Consider the following 12,532-nt stretch of genomic DNA (forward strand, 5'->3'; position numbering starts at 1 on the left):
AAGGCTGGCAAAGTCCCACTGAGGGCTACATCCCACACTAATGAACCCCTTTGGGGGGGAAAAAACAGGGAGGCTAAGAGCTGTGAGCGAGGCCCTGCTGTGAATTTAAGGCAGCAGGTTCTTGTGCAGCCTGAAAGTTCATTTTCATATTTGAGATTGTTTTGCAGAGGGGTCACGAGTTGGGACCCCCTCTGGTCAACAGGCAGGGAAGGACTGCTCCTGCGAGCAGTTTGCAAAGCAGACGTGTCAATGGCAACAGCCCCAGCTCTTAGACCCCGTTTTCCCCCCTCCAGCTGGTGCTCTCTCTCTGAGAAGAGTTGTGCAACCGAGACACCGAATCCTCTAATCCAGCTGCAGCCAACACAAATCCATGCAGTGAACAACCTCTCTTCCAACCACGGCTAGGAGAGGTTGCTCACACACATTTAACAGCCTTCAGCTCCCTGAAGAGAGGTACCAGAGGATGGAGCTGGACTGTCATTAGTGGTGGCAGATGACAGGACAAGGAGCAATGGGCTCAAGTTGCAGCAAGGGAAGTTGAGATTAGATACAAGGAAAAACTCTCTCAGCAGGAGGGTAGTAAAGCACTGGAAAAGGCTACCCAGAGGTTGTGGAGTCTCCATCCTTGGAGGTTTTTAAGACCCAGCTAGATACAGCCTGGGCTGGGATTATCTAGTTGGAGCAGGGTTAGAGTTGGAGTTGGACTAAATGGCCTCCTAAGGTCCCTTCCAGCCCTCATTTTCTATTATTTAAATGTCCAGTGCAATCTGCAGTCCTGTGCCAGCCCCTGAAAACACCTTAGTACATATGCATTTTTGCCTTGAGCCTCACTAGAAGCCACGCAGACACCAGCCTCTCCCCACACCTTGCACGACTGGTAGTTCAGGGGAGTGCCAAGCAGAGTCAGACCAGTGGTCCATCTAACCCAGTATCTCGAGTCCAGCAGCAGCAGGGGTGGCTGCTGTAGGGTAAGCGCCCTGAACAGGGAGTACCTAGAGCCATCCCCTCCCCCATCATACCCTCCAGAGCATTTGTCATGTTGATTTAAAGGTGCCCAGCAGTTTCTAATCACATCCGCTGCAGCTCTGCCCCAGCCGCCCCCAGGTCGCTCTCTTTTTCATCCCTTACCATATACAACTCGCTGACTTTGTCCTGGCATTTGACATATGCCTCGTAGTCTGCAAAGACTTTAAACCTGTTCCAGGGAAGGTAAAAAAAGAGAGTGAGTAAGTCCTGTTGCTCTTCCAGGCAATTTAAATCCTGCAGCAACAGGTGCAGAGAACAGCTGTGCAAGGCTGGCTTGTACTAACCCCTTCACAGCTGTCAGAAGGATTTCCACCATGCAGTCTCTGACACACAGGTTTTCCCCAAACACCTGTTAGAGACCTTCAACTTCCCTTCGTGAAGAATGAGCAGAACCATCCTATCCCATTGCTGCTGGTCAGGGGAAGCAGATGGCCCCTCCAAAACATACACCGAAGGTGACTGCAGTGTCCTGGGAACAGCATTTAGTATCCATGTACTCCTGTAGACACCACAACCTCAACCCACCACTCAGAGAAAGCCAGCCTGTGCCTCAGAGGCTTCACAGCATCATTTTATAGCACCGGAACTGCAAACTGCCCAGCCCTACCTGGTGGTTTCCGTTCACAGGAATTTGCAGACTCCCCAGACCAACCCCACTTACATCCCATGTAGGTTGCAGAAGAGTTTTGCAATGATGTTACATAGGGGGAATTTGTAACCCTGCCAGTTCAGGGCACTGGGGCAGGCCAGGCACAAGGCAGGACTGGGGCCTTGGGCTTCTGGTTCAAGCCAAGTCCCTCTTCCAAGATTGCACTGTTGGGAAGATCTAAGATAATAGTCCTCTCCCCTACAATTAATTCCCAGGTGTGCCTGCCTTTACACAAAGCAGTTTCTGCAGCCAACCTGGCTGGCTCACCCCACCGCTGTGGCTGGCTCTGCAGAGATGCAATTCTTAGAAATAATGGGGAAAAAAAGGGAGATCTAGTTTTCTCTCTGGATTTCCCAGGCTGTTGACAACTAGGAACCCCAGCTAGAAGCAGCACACTCCAGGAAGAGGTCTTGGCTAGATCCAAAATAACTAAAAACAAAAAAAAAGCAGAGCATTTAGTGCTAGCTTGTGTGTAAACATTACACGGAGGGAACAGACAGACCCAGGCCAACTCTCATGCTGAAAGGGAAATGGATGCGGATCCCGATGGCTCCTGTAGCAGGCTGCCAATGCAGGGGGTATGCAGGCATTTTTACCTCTGCACATAATTAGGAAATTCTGGCCTCTTGTTTATCAGCTTCACCGTAGCCACAAGGCCACCATCCTACAAGTCCAAATGTTTCAGAAGATAGCAGCCCCGTCTCATTTCTAGAAGCAGGGAAGCGAGCAGGCAAGTGACATCCTGGCTCCTTTTCACTCAGAGGCAGGGCAGGCTCTGCTCCGAGCTGCCTGGAGACTTCCCAGTGGCCCTTACACATTTACAGCTACCCCCTGACAAAGGCAAGCACCCATGTGCATCTAAAGTTGGGCACTCCCAGCACAAACATCAATCCAAGCTGCTTCAATCCAAGGTATGCAAATACCAATTAAAAAAATATCAATTTAACTCATTGCAATTACAATGGTTAAATGATTAATCAGTATGGCAACCCCTGATCTGGCCCACGAGGCTGCTCTGGTCTGCCTGGCGGGGTGCCCCTCCCTGACCCGGCAGCAATGGGGCACTTGCAGCCCTGCACCGCAGCGGGCTGGATCTCACAGCTGGGTGGACCCTCTCTGGGCCTGGGTGGGGTGCCCTTGTTGGGGCTAAGCTGCAGGCCTGGGGGAGCTGCCCCATCCCTGCTTTACCTCCACCTTGCCCCTGCCAGGCTCTGCAGCTGCTGCGGGTCGGGCTCATGGCAGGTGGTGGAGAGGCTGCAAGCAGTTGCACCATGGTCTGCAGAGCCTAGCTATAGGTACTAGTTCCCTCTCCTCCTCCTCCTCCCTGCCCTGCTGCCTCCCGGTTCCTGCTGGGGCACCGCACAGCTTCCCTTCCCCACCTTCCCTGCCAGGCCACCCCCGACCCCACGCTAAACGATAACTGGTAAGCTATAACCAGTTATCACTGGGCTTATCAGTTAAACACCTCCACTCCAGTCAGGTGACAGTGTAAAGGGGCCATGGTGGAAGGGAGCCCAGAGAGGATGGAGTCCGCGCACATGTCTCCTCACCGGTCATGGTGGAACAGCATGTTGACAACATCCTTGAACAGGTCTGGCTGCTTCGGGGAGAAGAAGCCCCCCTTGATCTGGTCGATGACCTGCTTCAATTCGGGAAGCTTGTCGTAATAATCCTGAGCATTGTACCTGCAATGCAGAGGAGCCCGGTCATTGAGAGAAGCCTAACACACGCTGATGAAACCTAAAGCTAAGGGCACCCCATTGCTGGGGTGAACACGGATGTGAGCTCTTTCCACCCACAGCACACCTGGAAGTCATCCCCTTCCCAAAGGCTGTGCTCGGAGCCAGGGTTAGCTCAGGCCCTGGCTGCAGTACAGCACCACTATCGGAGGGAGCCATGCCAAGGCTGTGTAGAGAGCAATTCTCATCTAGGGCCAGCCCAGGGGGCTCTGGCTCCCTCTTTCTCCCTCTCGTGCAGTGCTGGCTGGTTGCCTCACCCCTTCTTGTCCAGCTCTGCCACGTCCTCCACCCTCATGCCGAAGATGAACAGGTTTTCTTCCCCGGCCTCCTCTGCCATCTCCACATTCGCCCCATCCATGGTGCCAATGGTGAGCGCGCCGTTGAGCATGAACTTCATGTTCCCTGTGCCCGACGCTTCCGTCCCGGCGGTGGAAATCTGCTCGGACAAGTCGGTGGCTGGAATCACTGCCGAAGAAACGAACCGAAAAGGTTACGGGGTTGCCAGCTCGGTTCTGAACTCCACCGCAAGCTGGAGCCCGGCGGGGGACCCATCCTACCTGGCTGAGCCGGAGAACATCATTTTGTAGCACCCAAACTGCAAGCTGCCCAGCCCTGCCTGGGGTGGTTTCCATTCACAGGGATTTGCAGATTCCCCAAACCAACCCCGCTTATGTCCCTTGTAGGATGCAGGAGAGTTGATGCAATGATCTTGCATAGGGGAAACTTGTAACCCTGCCAATTCAGGGCACTGGGGGCAGGCCAGGCACAAGGCAGGACTAGGGCTTTGGGCTTCTGGCTCAAGCCAAGTCCCTCTTCCAAGATTGCACTGTTGGGAAGATCTAAGATAATGGTCCACTTCCCTACAATTCCCAGGTGTGCCTGACTTCAGACAAAGCAGTTTCTGCAGCCGGCTTGGCTGGTTCCCCCCACCACTCTGGCTGGCTCTGCAGAGATGCAATTCTTAGAAATAATGGGGAAAAAAAAAAGGGAGATCCAGTTTTCTCTCTGGATTTCCCAGGCTGTTGGCACAGCTAGGAACCCCAGTTAAAAGCAGCGTGCTCCAGAAAGAGGAACAGACAGACCCAGGCCAGCTCTCAGGCTAAAAGGGAAATGGATGCAAATCCCACAGGGATCTCGCTGGCTCCTCGTAGGCTGTCAATGCAGAGAGCATGCAGGCTCTGGCCTCTGCACACAATTAGGAAATTCTGGCCTCTTGTTTATCAGCTTTACCTTAGCCACAATGCCACCATCCTACAAGCCACAAGGCACAGGCAGCCCAGGGAAGCAGCACAGGGATGAACCCTCTCTCTTGCTCCTGCCCAGTACCTTTCTCTGCCAGCGACACCCGGTAGTTCTCCAGGTAGATGACCTTCAGCTTGCTGCCCACCACGGGGTCATTGTTCACCACATGGGCCACAGACGTGATGAGCTTGATGATTGTTTTAGCCATGTGATACCCTGGAGCCGCCTAGAATGCAAGGCACAGACCAAAATCTACTGAGAAGGGCCAGAGCGGGGGGCCACGTCCTCTGCCAAGGACGGCCACCTTGCTCGCACAAAGCTGAGAACAGCCAGTTACTGCTGCGACAGCCCGGTCCACATTGGTTTCATCTGCCCATTATGCCCAGCCTTTTAAACGGCAAGATCCAAGGCAGGGACTGTCATTTACAGCAGCCTGGCACAGGGCAAGGCAAGCTCTGCCAAGGCCTTCAGATATCCCTGCAGCAGCTCTTTAAGAGCAGCTAACATGAGAAACTTCGGTCCCCCATGCCCCATGGATATCTAATCATGACTGAACTGCTGTGAACTCACTTTGCCTCCGATGATGACTGTTCTGGGCATAAACAGCTTCGCTGGGTCCCTCCTTATGCCTGAAAGAGAAGGAAGACTAAGTCAGGGATAGGCAACCTTTTCCCCGGCTTTGTCCCTTGTTGGGTCACAGGTGGGTGGGTGGGCACTAGGATCCCCACCACTGGCACTTAACCCATGCACTGTACCTGGGGATAAGTGCCTGCAGAAGGGGCCCCCTGCCTCTGAAGCCCCCGTCTGCAGGCCAGATCCAAAGGTTCTGCAGGCTGGATCCGTCCCCTGGGCCGTAGGGAGGGCAGATCCAGGATTTGGCAAAGGTGGGTGCAGTTGCAGGGGTGACTGCACTCCTTACTCCCAGCCTTCTCCCTCTGCTTCCCCCCCCACTGGGGCAGGCAAGCCCTTGGCTGCTGCTCCTGCCACCCCATCTACATCCCAAAAAAGACAAGCACCCCCCACCTGCGCTCAGAGCCATGTCCCCTCCCCATCCCTTCTCTCCCTTCTCCTGCTTGCTGCTGCCAGGTGCTGACCTGGGAGTGAAACAGGCTCCTGCCCACTCCAGCTGGACTGTGCTCACCAGGCACTGTGGTAGCAGTGGCCAGGGGCACATTCCCGCTCCCTGTGATGGCTCCTGGGCTGGCAAGAAACACCCAGGGGGAACAGGAGGTTGGGGGGAAGCATGCCTGCCTGCTGCCACAATCCAGGGCAATGCAGCTGCCACACCCCAATGCAGCCCAGCAGAAGTGAGCAAGAGCCCCCTTGGCATCACCCCCCAAGTGGCAGGCCAGGGAGGAGACGTGCCTTTGAGCATGGAGGGGTAGGGAGGTGGGGAAACACTAATTTCTCGGAGACTTAAATCCCTGGCTGCTGCTATGGCAGCCTGGCCGGAGGCAGGGGGTGCAGGTGATCTACCCTGGCCGTAGGTTGCCGACCTCTGCTCCAAGCTACCCAGCTTGCTAGTGCCAGGGTTGTTAGCACGTCCTCTGGCCAGCCCGGTGCTTGCCAAAGCCACGTGGCGCATGACTCACGGTTGTACATGGTGATGATGTGCAAGCAGTTCATCAGCTGCCGCTTGTACTCGTGGATCCTCTTCACATGCACGTCGAACATGGAGGACGGGTTGATCTTGACCTTGTACTCCTGCTCCAGGAACTGGGCGAACTTCACTTTGTTCTCCTGGAGGAGGAGTGAGAGGCATTAGCGCTGCGGACCAGGAGGACTCACCTAAGGCAGGAGCGGGTGGGCGCTAGGCCCCAGCAGCAGCAGCACAGCTCCCTGCCTGTCCCTGAAGCCTCAAGTATCATTCATGAACCATGTAATGGGCTTTCTAGAGTGCATTGAGCTGCCATGTGAACTGCAAGGGCCACCCTGCAGTGTTGGAGGTGGAGACACACACACACACAATTTTTTTTGGAAAATGGATCATAGACAATGAGGGTGGGAAGGGATCTCAGGACGTCGCATCTAGTCCAACCCCCTGCTCAAAGCAGGACCAGCCCCACCTAGATCATCCCAGCCAAGGCTTTGTCTAGTCAGATCTTAAAAACCTCCAAGGATGGAGATTGTACCACCTCTCTGGGTAGCCTCTTTCAGTGCTTCACCACCCTCCTAGCAAATGATGCCCCTTTATAAATCCATGGTGCATCCACACCTTGAATATGGCCCCTGGTTCTGGTCCCCACTCCTGAAAAAGGATATAGAAGAGCTAGAAAAGGTCCAAGGATGGGCAACAAGGATGATCAGTGGTATGGAGGGGCTTCCATGTGAGAAGGGACTAAAGAGGCCAGGCCTGTTTGGTTTAGAAAAAGAGATGCTGGAGGAGGGGTACGTGATAAGAGTTTGCAAAATACTAAATGGTGAAGATAGTCAGTAGGAAATTATTACGTACTCTCTCAATACAAGAACTAGGGGTCACAAAATGAAATGAGCAGGTAGTCAGTCCAAAACGAACAAAAGGACGTTCGCTTTCATATGATGTCATTAAAATGCAGAAGTCGCTACCACCAGGTGTGAAAGCCAACTTCTTAGTTAGATTTAAAAAGGGATTGGACCCATTCTTGAAGGAAAAGGGCATCAGTAGCTATTGAGCACAGGAGTGAGGGAAACAGCCTCTGAATCAGAGCTTCCTAGATCTGCAATACTGGAGGCTGCAAGGGAGAGGAACAGGGGGAAAAACCCTGGCCAGACCCAGTTTGCTCTCCCTGTCAGCATCCGCTCTGCCCCTGTGCAACACAGGAGACTGGGCAAGGTGGACCCGTGGTCTATAGCCTATGGTCAAATGGCAGTTCTTATGCTCTTATGCCTGCAGCCGGCTGAGCCCACAGCATCCCTGAGAGATGGGGCCGCCTCACCTGTTTCACTTTGGACACCTCCCGAATGAAGATGTCGTCATTCACGAACTTGTGCAGCTTGGTCAGCTGGCTCAGGTCCTTCACATAGTCCTCCCCTATTTTCTGTTATGGGAAAAAAAAGATAAAAATATATCACATTCATCCCTGCACTTAGCAAAAGGGCCCTTCATGCCTGCTGCGGACAGTCTGAAGTAGCCTACGTGACTCCTGGTCTTCTAGCATAGTGGGGACTTGCCATTTTCTCTACAGAGTGCCTGTGGCTGGGCCCAGCACAGACCAACCCCCAGGCTGGCAAAGGGGCAGCGACTTCTCAGTTTAAAGAGTTAAAGGTTGAAGATCAAGGACTTAATAGGTTTCCTTCCTGAGACCAGGTTCTGCAGGTCCCCTTGGCTCCAACACGAATATAGCCAAGAGCCTGGGATTTACAAAAAGAGCAGCCTGGCACAAAGCTCCTTCGTGTGGGAGAGAACAAGCCGAGTCCCGCTCACGTCAGCAGCTGTTTTGGAACAGCTCTGGCATTATTCCTGTTGAAGAAAGCCTGCCGATACACAGCGCTTGTGCCTTGGGCCTCCTTGTCTGCTGCTTGTGTGGATGCATGCATGCACGTGCATTACCCACATGACAACAGCAAGGAAAACTCACGGGGTTTCCCATTCCCTGACAAAGCCCTGGCAGCTAAGAGCTGAAAGAGTTTTCAAGCTCACTCTCCAGGCTCTCTCCTGCAGTTCCAGGAGCAATTGCTAAGTGAAGCATGCACCAAACTGTCCGGCTCACGCAGCCTCTGCTGTATAAGGGGCCATGAGCTCTCTCCAAGATCACGAGCCAGGGGTTTGGCATTGCCCTTGGGGCTGGAGGCAGGCTGGGCAGCCCCTTTTCAGGAGCATTGCACATGGGAAGTGACTTCCTTGATAAGTTCTTGCTATGATGCTGGCCTTGAGCCAAGGCACACAGAGCTAGGATCACTCCCAATGACTCTTCCTAGCCCTGCCAGGGTTGGGGCAGCCCCTGGGGGTTCAGTTTGTGGTACCCTCCATCTCAGGGCAGTTCTCAGAGCTACATGGAAACTGCAAAGCCCCGAGCATCTGAGCAACCAGCTCTGATGGGAGAGGCTCCACAGCATTCAGCAAGGAGCCCACTGATCAACCCCATGCTAAGCACTTGAGACTCTTGGTCCTCGAGGCATTTCATCCCCACTCCCAGGACACATGCTCCCAGAGAGGCCGCTGTTACCTCGGCTATCAGCTCCGCTAGCCCGGGGTTGCACAGCAAGAGCCAGCGCCGGGGGGTGATTCCGTTGGTCTTGTTCTGAAACTTCCCGGGTTCCAGCTCCGCAAAGTCCTTGAACCTGCAACAAGGACAAGGTCAGCACCCGACTCCGGGAAGCCTGCCAGCCAGAGGCTGCTTTCCTGAACCAGCACTTAGTCCCCTCCGAGACCCCCAGTCCCGCAGCATGCAGGTCACCTTGGCTCCGACAGGAATGTCATCAAGAGCCCAGGGTTTGCATAAGGGCAGTTCAGGTCTGTCCCGCAGCTCAGCACAAAACTCCCCTACGTGGGAGCTAACAAGCAGAATTTCAGACACCCACTCATGGCCGCAGCTTCATTGCAACAGCTACTGTGTTGTTCCAGCTGGAGAAAGCCCAGTGGAAAAATCACAGAAATCCTAGAAAAGTGGATCTAGAAGGGACCTGCTGAGGTCATCTAGTCCAACCCGCTGCCTAAGGCAGGACCATCCCTATCCAAACCATCCCAGACAAATCCACAATCTAAGTTCTTTGTAAAATGACCATCTACCCTAACACAACACAAGACACAACACCTGAACCTGCTGCAGGTAAAGCAGGGGGACCACAGCAGCCAATGCCCTACTTCTATAAGAGGTTGTTAATAGATGCTCAAGAGATCCCAGGTAATGATAACGCGGCTCTTGCCTGTCTCTTGGGCCTCCCTGCATCCCTACAACCCATTGATTAGAGCAGGGATAAGCAGAGAGACAGCAGGACCTAACCATTAGAGGGCAGGTATATGGACTCCCTACCCCAGCTCACAGCACATGCCTGGGAAGTTGCTCCCACCTTTCCCCCATCCAACTCCCAGTTTCTGGGCCATGAAAAGCAAGGGGATCCAGCTTTGGAGCTGACCCTTCTCCCTTATTTTACAGCCCATTGCTCCATTTGGGCATTAACCCTTTAGGCACTGTCCAGATGTTGGCAGAGCCTGCCTCCCTTCCTGCACTGCTCCCAAATAATTGTTCCTGACTCAGGCCCACCAATGATTTTGCACCCTGTCCCAGGCAGGGGGTTGGACTACATGACCTCTGGAGGTCCCTTCCAGCCCCTTGTCTCTGCAATTCTATGTTAGGAGGCTTCTGGTAGGCCCTGTCTGCACTGTAGATGGGTGCTCTGCAGCACACCATAAGGACTCCTAAGTGACCTCAAACAGAAGGGTGCTGGGGACAGCCCAGCCCTGCCAGCCTTAGCTCTGTTGCTTCCACACGCCAGGGTAAAATCAGCCCGTGCAGAGCGCCATGCTGTCACAGCAAGACGGCCTGTGCCCGAGCCAGATCTAACTGATCCCTGGGCAGCCCAGCTCCACCCTGCACTGCAGATGTAGATTAGTTTAGGGGATTTAAGCCACGTCCAAACTGCAACACTCCTTGTAGCTGGCAGCAGCAGCTTCTCACGCACCACCCTACAGTGCTGGGATAAGCTAATTAGCCATCACTCAGCAACATCAATTATCCTATCCCCATGCAGATGGGACAACATGGCTTCCAGGGAGGAGCAGCGGTGCATGCAAAGCTTTGCAAGCTCCAAAAGCACCGCTACCCGGCACGGCGAGCTCGCACTCCAGACACGGCTTTGGCATCACAAGTTTTGAACCAAGTCAGAGGAGCCTGCTCCAGTTTGGGACTCAGCCCCTGCCTTTTGGTCTCACGCTTACACTTGTGTCCTCACGATGTCCGAGTGGATCTTGGCGACGCCGTTGACAGCGTGGGAGCCCACAATGCAGAGGTGTGCCATGTTGATCCTCTTGACCCCCCCTTCCTCGATCAGGGACATTCTCCTCAGGCGGTCGACGTCCTTGGGGAACAGCGCCGAGACCCTCTGCGAGGCAGGGAGACAAGACAGGCGTTAGGTGGGAGCAGCAGGCTGGGTGTCACAATCCAGCGGCCAGCCAGTATCACCATGCCAGGGGACGTGCCTCTGCCGGGAAAGCGCCTGGCTCCAGTCAGCATCCAGGTGTGGCAGCGCCGTTCAGATCACAGGGGTCCAGGACGGGTGAGCCCAGGGTTCAATACTCCGCATTGCCACAGGCTTCCTGTCAAGCCTTGGACATGTTGCTTAAGGCAGGTTTTACAAAAGTTGGGTGCCTAAATCCCTGAGGGCAAGTCATTGATACCCCCTGGGGCACCAGAAACACTAGAACTGCCTGGCCTCAAGTTGAAAGTCCCCAGCAGGGCAAGGACATCTCTTCCCCCTGCTCTCCTCCCCACCTCCCTCGTAGTCTCCAGAGATGCCAGGAAAACCCCTGACAGAGGACGCTTCTGCTCTAAGCTGTCCAGTGCAGGGTTTTGACAGTCAGCTGATTATTGGCCTTAGCCTGGATAGCCTCAGGTCTTGAACCTGGGGCTGTCTGGGGGTGGAAAAGTCAGCTGATTGAACTAATTGTCAGCTTCAGTCTACAGACAGCCTTGGGTCTTGAATGGGACCTGAGACTATCTGTCTGGGCTGACACGCAGCTGGTTGTCAGGCCCACATGCAGGCGCTTGGCTTTCAGCTGCCCTGCACAGGAGAGTCCTGCACTGCCCCTGCCTTCCTCCCAATTCTCTGATCTCAAAAGTGACTGGATGATTTGGATTGGGGAATCAAATCCCATTGCACCATTAAATCAACATGCACCAGAGGCCTTAGTCCCTGCCACACCTGTGAAGCAGGGACAGCAGTACAGAGATGGCTTGAGGACCACATCTCAGAGCATGGGAGGGACTCGGGTCCTCCCGTAACTAGATCCAGCTCTAGTTTGCAGAGCGTGTGGCCTATGTGCAAAGAAAACGCTGACAAGTAATTCATCACAGATCTGTGCACACAGCTGTGAACGTAGCCTCTCACCCCATGGGCTCCAGAACAAGTTAGAGCAGAATGAACAGCCTAGCTCTACCGCCAAGGGGCTACGCTCACCATAGACAACTGGTGCAAGACAAACCGCCTATCCTGGATACCCAGCTTGAGAGAGACAGGCAGTGAGACCCACAAGGAGCAGCAACCCCTGAACGGCAGGACCATGATCCATACCCAGCACGTCCCAGAAGAGGCTTTAATGGGACTATCTTGGGAACACCAGCCCTTGGCCACGTGGCAGCACCTAGGCTGAAAGGACACTGCAGGGCTTGGGGAGCCGGGCCGCATCGTAGCTGCTGTTCCTTCACTTCCTTCACCCATTGCCCCCACCCTACTCCAAGCCACTCGGGGGGCATCGCTGCCCAGGCGCTGCCTTTGAAAAGCCACGTCAAGTGCTTTGCAGGACTAAGGTTCCCCAAAGACGAGCACAAACTGCCTGGCACCTTTCCTCCCACATCTCCTCTATCCCTGCCACCAGGGCTTCACTGCCTAGTTCACGAACTAGGCAAAACAGTGTTTGGCCTCTAAGTGGCACCGTGGGGCATTTATACACATACTGTTTTGTCCCGTGACATGCCGGAAATCAGGTCAGTCTCAGTCTGCTCCGTGTGCGAGCTGATGCACACTGTGCTGTGTCATGTGCAGTTGTATAAGCAGTGAAATGCGCCTTGGCGCACAAAAAATGGCGGTGGTGCACTTTTGAACTATAACACCTTTGAGGTGTTTTAGTTCAAAAAAGTGTGCCGCTGCCATTTTCTGTGCTGACATGCATTTCACTGCTTATACAACCGCGTGTGCTGCAAAGCACCTGGCGCTGAGGCGCAAGCATGTGTACAAATGC

At 54.2% G+C, this 12,532-nt stretch overlaps 1 protein-coding gene across 2 annotated transcripts in view; it reads right to left on the reverse strand.

Annotated features, from left to right (window-relative positions):
• The window catches only part of PYGL (glycogen phosphorylase L), a 37,355-nt gene that overhangs the window by 933 nt on the left and 23,890 nt on the right, over positions 1-12,532 (reverse strand). For both annotated transcript variants that reach the window (XM_059723391.1, XM_059723390.1), the window contains exons 12-20: positions 10,514-10,677; positions 8,802-8,916; positions 7,572-7,673; positions 6,249-6,396; positions 5,227-5,285; positions 4,741-4,882; positions 3,672-3,879; positions 3,226-3,360; positions 1,129-1,195 (exon numbers count right to left, since the gene is read on the reverse strand). In XM_059723391.1, coding sequence (XP_059579374.1) covers positions 1,129-1,195; positions 3,226-3,360; positions 3,672-3,879; positions 4,741-4,882; positions 5,227-5,285; positions 6,249-6,396; positions 7,572-7,673; positions 8,802-8,916; positions 10,514-10,677 — 1,140 coding nt within the window. The remainder of the gene's footprint in view (positions 1-1,128; positions 1,196-3,225; positions 3,361-3,671; positions 3,880-4,740; positions 4,883-5,226; positions 5,286-6,248; positions 6,397-7,571; positions 7,674-8,801; positions 8,917-10,513; positions 10,678-12,532) is intronic.

Source organism: Alligator mississippiensis, chromosome 2 (assembly GCF_030867095.1).
Source record: "Alligator mississippiensis isolate rAllMis1 chromosome 2, rAllMis1, whole genome shotgun sequence".
Taxonomy (NCBI): Eukaryota; Metazoa; Chordata; order Crocodylia; family Alligatoridae; genus Alligator; species Alligator mississippiensis.